The sequence below is a fragment of the Hipposideros armiger genome, unplaced genomic scaffold (assembly GCF_001890085.2).
Source record: "Hipposideros armiger isolate ML-2016 unplaced genomic scaffold, ASM189008v1 scaffold_505, whole genome shotgun sequence".
NCBI lineage: Eukaryota > Metazoa > Chordata > Mammalia > Chiroptera > Hipposideridae > Hipposideros > Hipposideros armiger.
Window position 1 is genome coordinate 453614 of NW_017731855.1, and position 18838 is coordinate 472451.

At 40.3% G+C, this 18838-nt stretch overlaps 1 protein-coding gene across 5 annotated transcripts in view; it reads left to right on the forward strand.

The window, feature by feature from the left end:
* The window catches only part of ARHGEF6 (Rac/Cdc42 guanine nucleotide exchange factor 6), a 118515-nt gene that overhangs the window by 94908 nt on the left and 4769 nt on the right, over nucleotides 1–18838 (forward strand). For 2 of the 5 annotated variants that reach the window (XM_019667792.1, XM_019667794.1), the window contains 10 exons: nucleotides 1817–1876; nucleotides 3832–3978; nucleotides 6410–6496; nucleotides 7745–7823; nucleotides 8844–8989; nucleotides 10045–10182; nucleotides 12050–12070; nucleotides 13271–13364; nucleotides 14931–15020; nucleotides 17220–17319. In XM_019667792.1, the coding sequence (XP_019523337.1) occupies nucleotides 1817–1876; nucleotides 3832–3978; nucleotides 6410–6496; nucleotides 7745–7823; nucleotides 8844–8989; nucleotides 10045–10182; nucleotides 12050–12070; nucleotides 13271–13364; nucleotides 14931–15020; nucleotides 17220–17319 (962 nt within the window). The remainder of the gene's footprint in view (nucleotides 1–1816; nucleotides 1877–3831; nucleotides 3979–6409; nucleotides 6497–7744; nucleotides 7824–8843; nucleotides 8990–10044; nucleotides 10183–12049; nucleotides 12071–13270; nucleotides 13365–14930; nucleotides 15021–17219; nucleotides 17320–18838) is intronic. The other 3 variants (XM_019667790.1, XM_019667791.1, XM_019667793.1) reach the window with 3 other exon arrangements.

Consider the following 18838-nt stretch of genomic DNA (forward strand, 5'->3'; position numbering starts at 1 on the left):
ACAGTTAGCTTGCAACAGCTGTAGCATAGCTATAATCTTTTCTAAATATTAAGATTTCAACGAGGCCTGATAATTGAATATCTTTTCATCAAGAGCCCACAGCCTCTTATTAAAAACCAATCAACAGGGACAGCTTCTTAAGCCATTCTTACGCGATCGAACATGGGGTTTGAGGTGTGGGTGGGAGAGGAGGGCCCGCTGGGGGAGGCTACATTTACCCTACTTGCTCTTCCTGTGTCTGGGGAAAGGTTTTGAGGTTTTAAAGGGTTTGATTATCTTTAAAGAGAAAGGTTGCACACTGCCAGTCTTGTCAGCATTTGTAAGGATTGAAAGCATATACTCCGAGTGAAACCACATTCTCAGGTTGTTTAACCCGCCTGAAAGCTGGAGGCAGTGGGGAGCTAGTGAGTAAAGCCTGCCCGAATAAAATTTCAGTTAGGGCTCAGGAAGGCGTTGACCTCTGGATGCCTTTCCAAAAGCTACACCAATTCACTGAACCGTTTGAGGTTTGCCCCTCCTTGTTTATCACAAAAATCCAGAAACTAGTGGCCTCAGTTTCTGTTACTGCTCAGTGCTGAACTACGAATATACGCATAATTTGGTGAGAAAAATCCCCAGATGCTCTTACAGTCCAGATCCTCTGTCTTGGCCTTCCTTGTATCAGAGGCCATTTCTACTCCTGCCTCCATTTGCTGTTGGTCGCCTGCCTTTGGCTGCCTTCCACTTCCCACCGTCAGATCATGCATACCCTTAGCACTAGTTCTCTATCTGCTGAGACACTGAACCCAGCTTTCTGAGTGTTTAGCATGGCTGCTGGCTAATGGTAGTTTAGAACCTGAATTTCACAGTTATCAGCTGATGTGGGTAAGGATAAGTTTAACTATAAAATAATACAACCCTTCTTTTCATAAGCAATGCTGTTCTTGGGTTGGGTCAGATCCCTAGTCTGTTCAGTTCTATTTTATCACCCAAGGCTGGCCAAGCAGCACATTTTGTCTTCCCATTACTCCAGCTGAATTCCAAAGGTTAGGTATACATATACCCCTTTAAGGTTAGGTACATATCTATGCCCCATATACTCCAATGTTAGGTGTGCATCTACCGCCAAGAAACTTTCCTTTCATAAACAGTAATGGGGATGTGCCTTCCTCAAAGCCATTTTGAACCTCTCTACTTCTCAGGGTCGTAAGTACCATGGAATTGCAGATCGTATGTAATAACCTTGCTTAAGAAGGAGGAGCATATGGTATAAAACTTGGAATTTTTCCCCATCTGCCATGTTGAGTCTGCTGAAAGAAAATGGAGGCATTTTAGGAAATGAGACTGGATTGACTTTTCTCTAACCGTAATTCCCTATCTCTTGTCATTTACTAAAAACATTACTAATTATGCCCCCCAAATAGTTATTATTTATTATCTAAAGTGTAATAGCAAAAAAGGAAACGGGAACTTTTGCCTCAATAACCACACCTAGTATGTTGTTACCAAATTTATGATGTGTTACCAGTGGTCTTAATTTCTTAATCACCTAATAACTGGAGGTGCTGAGATTCCAGATACTCAAATGCTGTATTATTTTTTAAATCTTTGAAATAGCGTATAGTAAAATTGACTTTTTTCTTTTGGTGTACTGTTCTATGATTTTTAACACATGTAAAAATTCATGTTAGCACCACCACAATTGAGATACAGAACAGTTCCGTCATCCCTCAAAATTTCCTCTTTCTCTTTGCAGCCACATCCTCCTTTCAGCCCTAACCCCTGGCAATCACTGATCTGTTCTTTAATACTGTTTTAAAATGTATTCCTTTAACAGGATACGCATCCAGATCATCAGGATATTCTGAAAGCAATTGTAGCATTCAAAACTCTCATGGTAGGTGATGCTCTAAAATTACAATTCTCCATTTTGTATGCTTTGTTCCTAAAAGAGTGATTTGTGTGTAACGTTTCTTTCCTTACGCAAAGGTCTTTACAGTGGAAACAATAAGCTCTGGTGACAGTATCGCAGTGATTGTTTCATTTAATTTTGTCTTCCAAAAATCATGCATACCTATGAAAGGTTGCCAGGCTGAGGGTATAAAGCACTCACATTTGAAGTTGCTGCCACATTAAGCATTGTTGTGTAGGTGGGGGGTTTCCTTTAGTCTCTTTGTCTTTACCCCCATGTGGCTCACCTTATGTCGGTGCAATTTATCCTTCGCTGATTGGCATCAATACTGGATTCATCTACTTATGCAAAAAGGTGTGAGTTTATCATTTGCATACGAAAAAGAAATCCTTCATCATATCTAAAAGTAAAAAAAACCTACTAAAATACAATTGCTTTATATAGATTGCTATCAAAGGTACCTGTAATCTTATATCTTGAGCATGAGGGTTGATGTCTCCTTGAACCAACGGTGGTAAAACCACTTGGTGGCATTTTAGGAGGAAAGAAAATGTTATTTTGGGTGATTGATTAAGTTTAGCTTCAATTGAGACACTTCTGTAGCATTCCAACTGATTGGGATCAATGTTTAGTTATTGATTCTTGCTGTAAGGGTGTGATGCAACATTCACTATCACCTCATTTTTAGTGCTGTTGCAAGATCAGGACCTGATGTGTCCACGGTTGAACAGCAAACTGAATATCAGAGTAAGGATTATGTTAAAATTGCTGTTGGAGGTCAAAAACAGTTGAATATTGGCAGTTTTATGTGGTTCACCTCATGCATCCCATGGCATTTATTATCATTCATGTCCCTTTTATTTTTTTAGTGTATATTGAATATAAAAGGCCTTTTTTAAACCACATTTCTTTCTGATCATTTTGCATGTTGTAAAACTTGCTTTGATGGTTATAGAATATTTATTCCCACTATAGATGCTTCAAAAATATGTGCACAATGAATTTATTTTTTCAAGTTTTCATTTAGCTGAAATGGACAGCAGAGATTTTATAGAAACCATATCCCCCAAAACTATGATGTTCATTTGGAGACAATGACATAAATAAGCAAATCTTTACTTTTAATATTCAATTTGGAATGAATACTGTTAAATTACTCAAAGATAACCTCACGTTTTCTGAAGCAGTGACGTGTGTGTGTGTGTGTGTGTGTATAGTATTCATACCCCACTTATTGTTTCTTGGTTTGTGTTTTCAGTTTGTATTCATGAAATTCAGTTGCATCTTTTTTTTACAATCCTTTTAGGGATAAAATTAATTTAGTATTTTTAATAGAATTTACTACTGGTCCCTAACCAAAGTATAGGGCAGTGCATATGTATCATTATAAGATCAATTTGATTTACAGTGGCATGCGGAATTTAATTTTCTCTTTTTCTATAACTCCTGGAGTCAGTTTTTGTTTTTTTTATTAAGATGTTACTTGATTGGAAACTGAGCCTATGTTAGAAGAATAAAATTGCTTTGTAACTAAAGCACCATTTGTGCAGATAGACAAGATGGAGGGAGCAAGAGAAGGGACACCAACCAGCGGATCTGAATCTGCCAGTTGTTCTCCTGGCTCTGTTCGAAGTGATTCTGCTACATGTATTCCCATACTTCTTGCAGGGAGGGAGAAACAAGCCCCTTCTACCACTCTACCTTGATGTTTTGGCAAAATAAAGAGTAGCTCTTCTTCACAAAACTTTTAGGGGCTCAAGGCTAGAGATTTAGGGCAGTGGATCTGTCTGATAGGACATCGATGATGGGATTCGTGTTGTTGAGGAATAGGAACTCAGTGGAAATCTGTGAGAGTCAAGAGCCACATCTTAACTTTGGTTTTGTTTTTGGTCTGTTTTGTAAGAATTCCTATCCCACTATGTTCTGTTTTGGTTCTGTAGGTGCAGTGCCAAGATCTAAGAAAGAGAAAACAGCTGGAGTTGCAGATACTTTCTGAACCTATTCAGGCATGGGAAGGGGAGGATATTAAAACCCTGGGAAATGTGATTTTTATGTCACAAGTCATGATGCAGTATGGAACATGTGAGGTAAGGTGTTTCAAATCTCAACACCACTTTTTCCGTCGTTCACATTTTTCTTCATTTGTCTTCTGTCAAGGTCAAAGGCTTGAACATTCAAAGAAACTGAGCACCTATTCTTTGCTTAACACTGCTAGGTTCTGTGGGAGATAGGAGGAAAGAACACACAATGATCTATGCCTTCAAAGAACTCAAGAACAGATTAAAACCCAAGCTGCATGTAGGAAAAAACACACACAAAATAGTCGATGCCAGTTTGTGTAATCTCAACAACAGATTCCATAGAAGTTCAGAGACAGGCGAGAACAAGAAGATTTTATGGAGATAAGTCCTGAGGAGGAGGGCCATGAAGAGAAAAGGGAAGGGTTTTGTAAGGCAGAGCTCATTCTTATTTCAGGAGAGAACAAGAACATGGCCTTTTTTTTTTGGCAGGATGTGAGGAAGCCCATCTGTTAGGAGCCGAGAAAGCATGTTGGGCAGAGTGAGGGAGAAGATTGATGGAGTCAGCTAGAGTCAGGTTATGAAGAACATTCGATGTCAGGCCAAGAGTAGTGCAGATTGATGCAGCTGGCAATAGGAAACTATGAGTCCCGAGCAGTAGAGAAACACAATGAAAGGGGGGTGTTTATGACACTTAATCTGATGACCATATATGTAAGGTAAACTGGAGGGGGTGGGGCTAGAAACAGAAAGGCGAGCTGAGTTGGAAAGTGATAAGTAACCCCGATGAAGGGTAGTGGTGGAGAGAATGAAACTGAAGGGGCAAATCTGAGACATGTTTAGAAGGGAAAGTCTATAGGAAGTGGTGACCTATGGAGATGACAAATATAGTTTTAGACCTGTTAACTTTCAAGTGGCTGTAGGTATCCAGGGGAGATGTCTTGTAGGCAGCTGTGAAAACAGTATAGAAATGTGGGTGGGAAGTCAGAGTTAAAGGCAGAGATTTAGATGTCCCTGACAGATGGGCCTTCCTAGAAAGTAAATATCCAGAGAGAAGCACAGAGGGCTGAAGATGGATTATGTCTTTTGGGAAGGGGGCATGGTAGGGGAGGAAGGTTGGTTATGTCAACCGGTATGATTTATTGGATGTTAGAATTATCTTCCCCCTCCCAAAACGTCTTCCTATACTCCCTGACAGGTCTCTGTCAGAGATTCATTACATTGGGTTGATAAGCAATCTCATTTAAAATATAGGTACCCTGGGGAAGGTTAATGCAGAGAGTTTAACTATTAGACTTTTACACCTTTGCGATAAACCTCTTTGGTGAAGGGAGGAGGAATCGGTGCCAGAAAGAAAAGACAAAGAGGAAGATAAAGGAGAACTGGGGGACTGTGATGTCATGGAAATTCCAGTAGGAGTATTTGGAAGTGGTCAGCCTGCTGAGTGCCGCAGGAAGTTCAGAGGTCAAGGAGCGTGGATACCAATAAGAAGCCATTGGGTTTCGCTAGAAGGCAGTTATTGATGACTTTGAGAGAACAGTGGGGGTGTGTAGGTAGGGATCAATGGGGAGAAAATGAAGGCAGCAAGAAATATGGCAATAAATGTCAAGAAACAGGACATTTTGTATAAGGAGTCAAAGGGGCAAGTGAAGGCCTATAGGGACAGGAGGTGTGCGTATGTTAAAAGCAAAGGAGACAAAGCTAGTTGAGCAGGAGAGGCTGCTGTAATTAGGAGGAGGAGATGAGACATCTGTAGAAGGAAGCTAAGCAAGAGAAAAATGCGAGAGGATGCAGAATGCTTGTTAGAAGAGTTAGCCTCAAAAGGTTGCTCTTCTCAAGTGGAAGGAGGGAGATGGAGATAGGTGTATGGATAATTGTAGCTAAGATGGCTGGACATGTAAGCTGAATGTAATTGTTTACATCTCCTATTGCATATTTGTTTAAGGAATTCAGAGAAGCCCTTGTGTATAAAATTTTCTTTAGTGTCATTTAAAAAAAAAGTATTTACTTCATTTTGCATGGGTACAATAACTATCTTGTTCTTACTGATTAAAAGTGATTTTCTAAATAAGAATTTAACATCTACGTTAGAGCATGATAAATTTTCTATCCTGAAAAACGTTTTATTTGCCACTTTTCAAAGTAAAATCATTTTTGTTTTGTGAACCTAGAAACTTATCTTGTGCTCTGACTGTAGTTTGGGCAGGAAGGCATTAATTGTGACTTCTAGGGCTTACATACTTGGGAAACAAGGCATGGTTATTTGTATTCAATTATTATGTGTAGGAAGGAGAGAGATAAATTGTGGGTTTATATTCATGTCAAAGTAAAATTCAACTAGTTTTATGATTTTAACTTGGGTATTTTCTTTAAAAAAATCACTGTTCATGTTTCATTTCCTTATTTAAGATTTATGTTAAAAACCACTGAATCCAGAAATTCTTAACAAACAAAATGTCCAATTTCTATTCTCCATTTAATATTTTGCATTCCACTTCAGGAAAAAGAAGAGCGGTACTTCATGCTATTTTCCACCGTCTTGGTAATGTTATCTGCCAGTCCTCGGATGAGTGGCTTTATTTATCAGGTTAGTAGATTTCATATAAAAGAAATAGCAGGACCCATAATGAAAAGAGGTTTTCATCCAGATGCAATATTTCCACTATGGATTTAAAAGCTCCAGCCAGAAAAGGCAAAATGTTCTGACACTTCATTGTAACTAAACAGCTTATAAGAACAGATGTTCCTGGGCCGGCCGAGTGGCACCTTGGTTAGGAGTTGGTGTGGGACGCGGCAGCTCTGAGCAACAGGGCCCTGGTTCGGATCCCACATGAGGGCCAGTGATGCTGCGCCCTCTACAGCTAAGATAGTGAACAACAGCTCGACCTGGAGCTGGGCTGCCGTGAGTCGCTGGCGACGGCATAGGCTGCAGTGGGGCTGGCCAGCAGCTGACATGCACTTTTGTGAGCTGCCATGAGCCGCCGTGAGCGGCTGTCCAATGGCTGGCGAGCGACTGCCTCAGCCAGGAAGAGCGCAATGATAATACCAACATGGGCCAGTGAAGCGACGTCCTCCACAACTAGACTGAAGAACAAAAGGACAGCAACTTGTCTGTTCCCCTTCCCCAATTCCCCAACGCTGTTTCCCTCCCCTAATTCCCCAATAAAATCTTTTAAAAAAAAACCAAACAAAACAGATATCCCTTACGTCAGAGACCTTTGCATTACTATAATGAGTATATCTTGAATGTCCACTGCTCTGGTGATGAGCTAGGTTATCAATGTATAAATAGAAATCTAAGTTTGCAACTAGATTAATTAGCAGCAGTGTGTTACAGGCCCCTATTATACATTACTGCTGAGAAAATATAAATCTGGGACCTGCTCTTATGACTGTCTTATTATACTCACACCACATGATTTAGGTTTCTGAGATGCAAATCATTAAACTCCTTAAGAAATTAAACTTCCTTCAGTCTGCTCCCCAAACATGGACTATTATGAGTGACTGTTGCCTCTTATATATTGGCCTAGCAATGACATTTTCATAAAATTTGAGTCTTTGTTTACTGTTTCTCCTGAAAATGTGTTAGAAAAGTAAAGTGTAAATCCCAATTTTATGGCTTAGTGGGCGTTAGAAAAACACAACCCACATTTCCCCCTTACTTTCTTGTCTGAATCAAATTTAAAGCAGGGAAATATTATCTATTCATAGACCAGAGAAATATGTCTAGCTATAATTCAGCAGTGATTCCTGAGAGGGTCAGAAAATCTAACAGAAGTAAGCAGAGACACGTACAACCACAGAATTAATGGGAATGTTCTTTTTCTGGTAGGGAAAAATACCAATAACAGGAATGGTGGTGACTAGATTAGATGAAATTGAAGGGAATGACCACACATTTGAAATCACAGGTAGGTAATTTTCTCTTTTTCATGTAGCTACTTCAAATCCTTTTTGGAAAGAAGTGGGGTTTAAATGAAAAATGCTATTATTTTCTGTTATATAGTCCATGAGCAAGTTTTACATGGTCATGGCAAAGTATATTCCATTTCCTGGGATAATTAGGGTACAGCAATAGAATAGTGAAGTCTCCTGGTCATTCAAAAGCCTCGGCTTTGCCATTAGTTTCAATCTTCTCTTGCATAAGAGCTATTTGTTACAGCTAAGAAATAACAAAATGGACTGATGTAAATGCAATTTTCTCTCTCTTCTGTTACCTATTCCCTTGTGGCAGAGGAGCCAAAGATGTGGAATTTCATCAGCAATTTTATCATCAGTGTATGAATTAGCAAGATTGGGTTATATTTCTAAAAAGTGCTGAAAAGCCATGACACTTTCTTCACAAATTGAGCAAAATGCTAGGCCTCAATAATGCTCCCCGACATTTTGGCCTGTTGTCCTTTTAGCCAAGCCTGTGTGATTTACATGTAATGGTTGTACTTTTTGCACTGATAGGGTGCAGTGGCTAATACTGAGATAATGGCCCCCGGCCTTAGCCCCTTCTTTACCAACAGGGAGCCCAAGATTTGGTGTTGGCTATCACCAGTCTTAATTGGGTCTTGTTTCACCTTCAATACTGGGTAAAGCAGTAGCATATTCTCATTTTAGACTATTATATAGATGGACTCTGTGTTTAAATTTTTGGATTGTGAGTTTCTTTCTAGTGAAGTTTTATACTACTTTTAAGATTCTGTAAACAGTAGAAATCAAGGCCGGTATTATAAATCAGATATGAGTAATTAATTTCTTCACTTTAATATCATCTCTGTTCTTTATCTAGAAGTTTCAAAAGGGTTATCCCATAAGTATAAAAATTCCTGAAAATAGACACCCAAGTCCTAGTTGTGTGGCGTATGTTTATGAATGAGACAAGCTCAAGGTTCTCCTTGCCTTTTGTTTCCAAATGCCCATAATCGGGTAACATGATGCAGGTAACATGATAGAGAGAATTGTGGTCCACTGTAACAACAACCAGGACTTCCAAGAATGGCTGGAGCACCTGTACAGACTGATCAGAGGACCTGCCTCCTGCAGTTCCTTATCCAAGACATCGTCATCATCCTGTAGTGCTCATTCTGTAAGTAGTCTGTTCTGTCCAGGGAGTACTGAGGCTCTCATCAAATCCTGCCTGCTGAGAACTTAGAGGAAGCAGTGAGCATGCTCTTAGCCTTTGAGTAGTCTATATTTGTAGGGTTTGAAGACAGTTACACCTCACTAATTCTGATTTCTTGTCGTGGAGGGAGGCCTGTCTAAATTAATACAAAATTTTACTTAGAGGTATGCAGTTTAGTTTGACCTTAACTTGGAGTACCAACTAACTTCTAGCAAAGTTTTTCTAACCAGAAGCCCTGCTAAGATGTTTTAATGATCAACAAGATTTATTTTAGTTAGCAACTGTTATTCTCATATTAATAATGTGCTAAGTCAAAACAAATAGTTCACCTTCATAAATATGTAAGCATCTCCATGTAATCTCATTTATGCCGTCACATTCACTCAGTAACCTTCAAAGGTAAAGTTCTGGCGTTGCCTTCTTCCAAGGTACCATAAATTTAGCATTCATGGAATTTGAATTAATGGGATTTTATTGTACTTGTTGAGTGAGATGGAAGATATGCTGTGTTGTCTGTTAACACTCAAACCTGTGATACCAAAATTCCAGTTTTGAGCACTGTGTGTTGTGGTGGGAAGAACAAGGCCTTTGGCATCAGATCTGGGTTCAAATCTTGGCTTTGCCAATTGCTAGCTAGTTACTTCACTTTGGTAAGGTTTGTCTTAGGTTGTCCTGATGCAATAACCTATTTGAGCGTCTAGTAGAGTGCCGAACACGTGACTGGATTCTTTAAATGTTGACTGTTATTCCACTTTCCTTCCTTATAGAGGAAAAAACTGATTTTACTGAAATTGCAGAAGGGAGAGGGAGAACACCATCATGGGATATTGAGTCCATTTTATGCTGTTCCTTAGAGACCCCGTAATCTTGGCTGGAAAGCGCCACTTCTCAAGCTGGAGACTTTTGTTATCCCATCTTCCCCTTTCTATGGCTGGCTTTGCTGATCCAATGAAGCTATTGTTCTCTCACTGCGGGGCGCAAGGTCGGGTTCAGATGGCAGATTGCCAACCTCTCATCAGACGTTTTCCCAGTCTTTTAGCTCTACTGGACAGCCCCGAGGACCCTTGGAGCCTCCTCAAATTATAAAACCATGGAGTTTAAGTTGTCTACGACCTGCACCTCCACTTAGACCGTCAGCAGCACTAGGTTATAAAGAGGTAATTTTGTTACATATGGTATAAAATACTTCTGACCAGCTAATTTTGGTAGCTTATTACAAATCTTTCTGTGGGAATGTGCTTAAAATTTAGGATAGGTGATACATTGTTAGTCAATCTTGAATGGCTAGACTCAGTAATTTTTTCTTTATTTTTTTTTAGCTGAGCCATACTGCCACCTGTTGGCAGCTCAGCGGAAGCTCAGCTTGGGCTGGGAATCGAACCAGCGATCCTGTTGCTCAGAGCTCGCACTCTTGAGCGAGCTCTTAAACAACTAAGCCACTCGGCCAGCCCAATTTTTTCATTTCTTAATTTTCCATTTCCCCGTTGTCCATCTACAAATATTTATTAAATAGCCACAGGGTTTATGTGCACTGCCTGAGTTTCCCCGATGTCCTCCTGAAGTGACTCTGTTTTACCTTTTCTTTTTTTGTTTTTGTTTTTTTAATTAGTTTCAGATGTACAAAACAACATAATGATTAGACCTTTACACCCCTCACAAAGCGATAACCCCCCTCCCAGCCTACTACCCTTCAGACATCGTATATAACTGTTGTGGTGATATGATAAGTTGGTGGCGAGGTACACACATCTCAAACAAGAGCCACTTCATTCGAATTGAATTTCCAACCAAACAGACCTGAATCTGCATTTTGGATTATTTTGATCTATTAAATCAAACTAGTAAAGTCTTATGGGAACTAGCCGTGAGTCTGAACTATGAAAGTCTGAACTATTTGCTGCAGTTGGAAAGGGAAAATAATTTAATGAAAGGAATGTCTTTTATAAAGAGTCTTCTAAACTACAGCCTTAGAGGACATTTGATATTTGGGTAGTGTGGGGATTTCAAAGTGTTTTTTTTCTCTCTCTCAAAGTTGCAATCAGGAAATGTCATTCACTAGCTTCCGTATCCATGTGGAGTGTTACCTTTTCCACGCAAATAGTGCTGTTGTTTTTTTTCTCTAACCTGTTGCTCATCGTTCCAGCCTTCAGAAAAGATCCTCATTTATTAGTAACTGTTCTTTAAATAGGTCTTACTGAGTGGAGATTTAAGTTTGTGACAGTTATGAGACACATCTTAGAGTTGTGATGCAAAGGCAACATATTTCTATATCAAACATGTGTTTTCAAAAATGATACAGACTTAGCTGAATTTCGAGTTGGTCTTGATTTAAAACACCATACTACTGTTTCAATTAATTGTTGCCTCAACTTTTAATGTAGTAAAAATTGAGCAATATTTGGACACTGGAGGATTTTTTTTATCCTTTCAACCCAACATGATAGGAGAAATGATCCTTGAGCTGAAACTTTATTATGTACCTCTGTTCAGAATTTGGCCAGGAAACAGTCCCACAGGTTTGCTTTGGAAATTGACCTGTGATACCTGCAATCATCCAATTTTCTTCTTTGATTATCAGAACCACAAGTGCCACTTCATGGTTATTATGTAGGTCCCCTTTTTAATGATGGATATTTTGTAATTGTCAGTTACTAAATTCAAATTAAGGTGAGCTTTAAAGGGTAAAGTTGACTTAATCCTTCACAGAACTAATCCATTAAAACTAAGGCATGATCACTTTGTTTCTGCTGGGAGAAGAGAGTCATTAATAAATTCTTACTATTTAGTGTGTATTTTAGTTATTTTCAGCATTTGTTTTTCTGCACAGAGCTGTATTCCTTGGGCTTTTGCATGATGATATTGCATCTGAAACTAATGTGGGAATCGTGATGATATTCTCTCCGTGTAATTTATGATAACACTAACATTTCAAATGTTGTTTTAGAATTATTGATAAATGGATTTGGTCATTGTAACCATCGACCTCTCACGCTCATCTTCTCTTTCTTTACATATTCACTTTAGAGGATGTCTTATATCTTAAAGGTAAGGGTAGAACACTATCTTTGGCTTACAGTGACATCATAATGCTGTGCTGTAACCTTTGATGAATGAAGCTTTCTTTTATGCTTGTTTTGTCCCTTGTTATTATTGGTGGCTAAAATATGAAGATGCAATTCTGACATGTAAGTACTTCCTTCAAAAAGCAGGCTCTTGTGAAATACGTGTGATTATGTGATCTTATAATGCCTTAAAATGCCCGTTTTCCTGATTTTTAATGCTACATTTGCTGTAATTTTTGTCACGTGAGCTTTTCATGTCTGTTTATTCATTTGGCAAAAGCAAATTCAATAATTGATATAATTCACACCTCTTTTATCTACTAATTAAAAATATGGCTTTATATACAGAGGGTGCCAAAAAAAGTATACACATTTTAAGAAAGGGAAAAACTATATTAAAATTGTAATAGAATGAATGACGCTAGCATTCATTTGGTTAACGCCATCTTTTGAGTGAATGTCATACTACGCATGGCTACCGTAATTCAATTCAACTTCAAAAAGTAATACATAGATAATGTCTCTTAAAATGTGGACATCTTTTTGGCAACCCCAGTATGTATATTAAGCTTGGCTGTAGAAACATTACTCCTAACCTCAAATTATTATCAGGAAGTCTTTCATTTGGCTCTTCTCTGACTGAGGGGAAATTAGCCTCTCTGCCTTAATTTTCCTGACTGACAAATGGAAATTCATATTCTTCGTCGTGGAACTGTTGCTAAGGAAAATTCATTTAAGTAGTTTTCAAGCTCTTTGAAAAACAGTGTTTACCACAGTAGTAGTTACAATTGTTATGTGATTCCCTTAAAACTGTATCAGTGGGGAATATAAACCAAGTTAGGAATACTGTTATTGCTCTAGGATTGACATCCATTACTTTCTCTGCAGATGATATTCGTAAGGCATTAAGCCTTCTGGAGAATCTGCCGCATCTTCAGTAGGCCCACTCCATTCTTATTCCCATCCCTATGGCAATTGAGAGGCTAATGTCATTGCCTCTATTTTATTTAACGTTTTAAAGTTTATTGGAGCCCTTTGTATTGTGTATACTATTAAATTGCGATGCACTCCTAACTGAGACTGTCAAAGTTAAGAGAGAGCCATACTATTTAATTTCACTTGCGCTTTTGAATTTGATTTTGTGGGAGAATTTTAATTCATAAAGAAACCTCCATTCTTACAGGAGTCCAGTAAAAGCCCCAAAACGATGAAGAAGTTTCTTCATAAAAGAAAGACTGAAAGAAAGCCATCAGAGGAGGAATATGTGATTCGGAAAAGTATGTGTTTTGTACTTTCTGAGGGTTGGTAATGGATGAAATAACAGAAGAATTTTATAAAAGCAGATGATCAGAGCGATTTGTTCCTGGCATCATGTGTTACTTAAAGAAAAATACATAGAAAGGTTTGGTCACCTCAAAGGTTTTTGAGTAAGCTGCTTCCTGCTGTACTTCATGTCACCTTAGGCAGACACCATCTGTATGATTTTCATGTTGAATATTTTGACCCACCTGCTTAGAACCACTAAAGGGACCATTTGCTATGGGTACATTTTCCCCTCTTAGTTTCTGATGCCTGAGATATTTTCCTCTACTGAGATAGACTAAATAGATGTGAAGGCTGAAATCCTCCTGGAAGTCTAAAGCTCTATGATGTTCTCAGTTAGCCAAGGAATCAGCCTGCTGACATGTAGATTTAGAGGCGGACTGTAAAGTTGGTCAGCAAATCGATATATACTTATTTGCTTCCACGCTGGAAACACGGTACCTTGGGACACACGTGGAGAGGTAAGTGATGTCTCACAAAGAGGTGACAGAACTATGTTTATTAGCCAAAAATATAGTCTAGATAAATCTTTGCTTGACTCTAGCTTCTGCATCTCCCATCCCCACACTTGGGTGTGCACATCAGCCTGTTAACAGGGTTCTGCCATCCAGTTATTTCAAGAATGAGTTGGAGGGCCGGCCGAGTGGTGCGTTGGTTAAGAGCTGACTTGGGATGCCAGAGGATCCCGGTTCGGTTCGGATCCCACATATGAGGGCCAGTGACACTGCCCTCAACAGCTAAGATGCTGGACAACAGCTCGACCTGGAGCTGGGCTGCCGTGAGTCGCCAGCGACGGCGTAGGCTGCAGCCCCTGTGGCAGTGGGTTGCCATGGGCTACCGTGTGTAGCCAGCAGCCAGCGTGAGCAGCTAGCAGCCACTGTGAGTGGCCATCCAGAAGCCGGCGACTGATCTGCCTCGCTCGGGAAGAACGCAATGGTGCCAACTTGGGCCAGTGAAGCGACGTCCTTCACAACTAGACTGAAGACCAAAAGGACAGCAACTTGTCTGTTTCCCTTCCCCCAATTCCCCAGCGCTGTTCCCATCCCCCAATTCCCCAATAAAAATCTATAAAAAAGAAAGAGTTGGAGGAGATGGAAGGAGGAGGAAGAATCAGTGACTATGCTGGCTGGTTGGAAAAATGGGTGGGATTAATGGGGAAAGCTTCCTAGAGAAGGTGAACCTTGAAATTTGAAGGAAAGGAAAGGTGCAGTGTACTGGATGAGAACGAGGCTAGCACCAAGTCCAGTGCTGTAATTGTGGCCTTGAAGAGAAGACGGGCAGGCCTCTCCAGCTGAGAGCTCTGGGTGGGCTTCGGGAGCAGGGCGCCCTCAGTGCTGAATTCACTGATTCTGACCCCAGCACTCTCACTCCATTATGAGGGTTGGACAGCATTTCCTCCTGCCTTTCAGAAATACCACTGACCAGAGAAGCCAGTCCCCAGTGCACTGGGGAGTGCACCGCATCATTTTGAGGGTCCAGAGGCATATATATGAAAAGTCATTATTAATTAAATTTGACAGGTACAGCTGCTCTGGAAGAGGACGCTCAGATCCTTAAAGTGATTGAAGCCTACTGTACCAGTGCAAACTTTCAACAAGGCCATGGCTCAAGTACGTTCCCCCATACCACTTTCTCTAATGACTAATGTTTCTTTTTTTTGCTGCTTACTGCCTTTTAGAAGCAAAGAAAAGCAACCCAGATGGGTTGCAGGGTGTGGAAAGCAGGTGATTTGGTGCAGAGGAGCGGTGCAGGACTGCATCTTTCAGATAAGGTGGTTTTAGCTACCAAGCGGTTTGTTTACCCAGTTTCTTTTCACCCAGAGAAAGAGAGATGCAAGAGTAAAAAAGTTGGAGGTGATAGAAATGAAATTTTTTTTTAAAAGTCATTCTCCTTTGAAGTACTCAGATACCTTCACCAACACTAGTTAGGAATTAAAGAGCCCAGAGTTCCTGTGTCTGTGAACTGATGCTAATCTCTTCTTATAGGCAGATTTGGAAAGGAAGTCAAAATACTATCTTTGATCAGCTGCATATTTAAGCGAACAGTGCTTCACCAAACTCAAGTTTCAAAGTTGCTATGAAAATCTGGAAATGTAGCTGCTTAGCAGGGGCTGTTCGGAATGTATACAATTTATCAGGGAGCTATTAGGTGAGGGTATTTCCCCGAACAACGTTCAGGCTACAAACTAAAAGCGAGATAATGTTTTCTGATTCATCCTTGTGCTTTTTAAAAAGCCAGGTCACATCAGTTATGTCTCTTGTCTTCCATTATTATAGACGCTCAGGATATGTTGTATGGGGTTTTGGCATGTGGGTAAAAGAGTTATCCATCATGCTCCATTTTGGACAGCCACTGACCCATCACTTGAGTGTGAGAGGGGATTACTTAGGTAGACTGCCTTGTCATATGCTTTCAAAGTGACACGTCCCTAAGGCTATCATGAAAAAAATGTTCAATGCGAAAGTTGACACATTTGACCATAAAGATGGGACTGTCACAACTTCTGCTTCACAGACAAAACCTGGCTGTGGCTTTGGGCATGCCCAGCTTTCATAACAAATTTTGAGGAGCCAGGAAAGGAAAGTGAGAGTGGTTTTTATCGTGAAAACTAGGAACGAGATGGGGGCAAGGAGACACCAGAAGCATCCCTCATACAAAATCTGACCTCATCTCCTCCCTCCACCACCTCTCTTCATATCAATAGAGTTGGTAGATCTGCTCAGAGATGCAGGCAGGTGTTATAACCTAAAGTCACATTTTCTCCTTTCTTCCCCAGCCTAAGTTTTACATGTGGAAAGTGTCTAGTGCAGTTTGTGGCATGCGGCAAGACTTTTAGCATCATAATGACCTACCCTCTCTCCAGAAGTCTGGTTTCCCCAGAAATGACTGCTATCGTTTCTTGCTGTATTCAGTTGATTGATCAGTCAGTCAGTCTGCTATCCACTTATTAAGCACCTATGAAGTGCTAGGCCCAATGGGAGGCAGAGACACAGCCACCTCAGGAAAGGCGAGGTGATGAAGGGAAGGCAGTGAGTGTTAAAACTCGAAGGAACCTGGCTCAGAAGCGAGGAAACCAGTGGCTCAGGGAAACTGAAGATGAAGGGCTCAAGCTCCAGAAGGAAGGATCCAGGGGTAGCTTGGAGGAGCAGGAGAGCGGTCTGGTCAGGTCCCATGTCTGTTCTGTCACGTCTTCCATCCCAAATCCTGGAGACAGTCTGAGCAGAGAGAAGTCCTGCATCGTTGCTGCTGAAGTGATAATCTCCCAACCCTGATCAACCCTTGATCAAAATGCTCTTACCCGAAGCTACCTTACCCTGTAAGACTCTAAAGAGAACAAATGGGAGTGAGTGATACTTCTGAGGCCCTTTAAGCTCATTGTGTTCCAGTGCATTGCTACTCTGAATTTACTAAAATGATATAACACCATAGCATAGGATGTGGTGTGCCATTCCCTGGAGACGTGCAGAGACCGTATGATCACTAGACAAATCTTTGCTGTGGAGGAGAGAAAACAGGAAAAGATGTAGTCTTGGTTGAGGACAGGCATCATAGGGACCCTTTCACATTATTTTTCTGAGTACAAAGTACTCCCTTCCCCGAGATTGAATCAATATATTTGGTTATTTAGTATTTCCTCATCTCAGGAAGATTTAGTCATTAAATGTTGGGTGACTGTTCTCTGGGTGCAAGGTTGCAACATGCTATCAACAAAGACCCTTCCATAACAATAGAAGAAAGGACCTAACACCTATAAAGAGTCCTCACTAGTAGCTCTTCCCTTTCCTCCCTCTTGCAACCTTTGCATGTAGGTGCTCGCAAAGATTCGGTTCCACAAGTCTTACTCCCTGAGGAAGAGAAACTCATCATCGAAGAAACCAGAAGCAACGGCCAGACCATCATCGAAGAAAAGTGAGTAGAGTGAGCTAAACCCTTTCTGAGTTGTCTGAGGGGCTGCAAAGAAGGTTCTGTCAGGGCAATGTGGCTCTTGCAAAGCCTGCACTACCCCATCTAGTCTGGGAATGTGGCCCTTTTTGCTGATCATGCAATTGGGAACCTCTGGAGGGCTGCCCGAGCCACCACCCCCAGCAACGGAAAGGGGGAAGGACAGGCACAGGGGGCAGAACTCCGCGCGGTGGCTGCCCCTGGAGCTGACTCTCCCATGTAGTAAGGTGCTTCAGGGGACATAAGATCACCCTACATGGGTTGAGGTGGCACCTGGGAATGCCATGGCACCAATTTCCCTGCCCAAGAGGTATGCTTCTCACATTTATTGAGTCAGGCGCTGGACTTTCACCTATTTGACCTAATTTAAAATTTTACAGCAATCCAGTGAGATAAGCATTGCTTTCACAACTTTTACAGATGAGGAAACTGAGGTTCAGGGAAATAGGTCTCTGGCATACCTTTTCACAGTAGTCAGGTTGACCTAATGGGGTAAAATCAGGTTAAATACCTTATGGCTCATAAAATAAACACAAAGTAGCCAAATAATTCATTTGTTTAAACTTGAGTCATTTCTGAAGTCAGGCCTAAATTTGCATCAGACAGCATATTTCAAAGTGCTTGGCATCATCAGTGTACAGTACTTTTCCATCTGGTGTATGAAGTGATATGGCCAAATGATAAAGCATTTGGGCTTATGAGAAGAACGGCCCTGGTTCAACTCCAGATTCTGCTACCTGTTGGCTGTGTGACCTGGGGCAAATTCCTTCATCTCTCTGTGCCTCACTTTCCTCATCCTTAAAATGAGTATGATACTCATACTTTCAGGGCTGTTGTGAGCTTAAATGGGATAAGAAGTGTAAAGGCTGGCATGAGGTCATCACTCAATAAGTGATTATATTATATATAATTATAATATAAATGATTATATATTCGATTATAATTATTTTATTTAATTATTTTTAGGTTTCAATTACAGTTGACGTACAATGTTATATTAGTTTCAGGATTACAGCATAGTGGTTAGACATTTATATAACTTAAGAAGTGACACCCCCCCAATAGGTATGGTACCCACCTGACACCATACATAGCTATTATAATGTTATTGACTATATTCCCTATGCTGTAATTTTTATCCCCATGACTATTTTCTAACTGCCAATTGGTACGTCTTAATCCCTTCACCTTTTTCATCCAACCCCCAAAACCTGTCCCACCTGGCAGCCATGAATTTGTTCTCTGTATCTGTGAGTCTGTTTTTGTTTTGTTTGTTCATTTATTTTGTTTATTAGACTCCACATATAAGTGAGATCATATGGTATTTGTTTTTCTCTGTCTGACTTATTTCATTAAGCATAATACCCTCTAGGTCCATCCATGTTGTTGCAAATGGCAAGATTTCATTCTTTTTTATGGCCAAGTAATATTTCATTGTATATATGTACCGCTTCTTCTTTATCCAGTTGTCTATTCATGAATACTT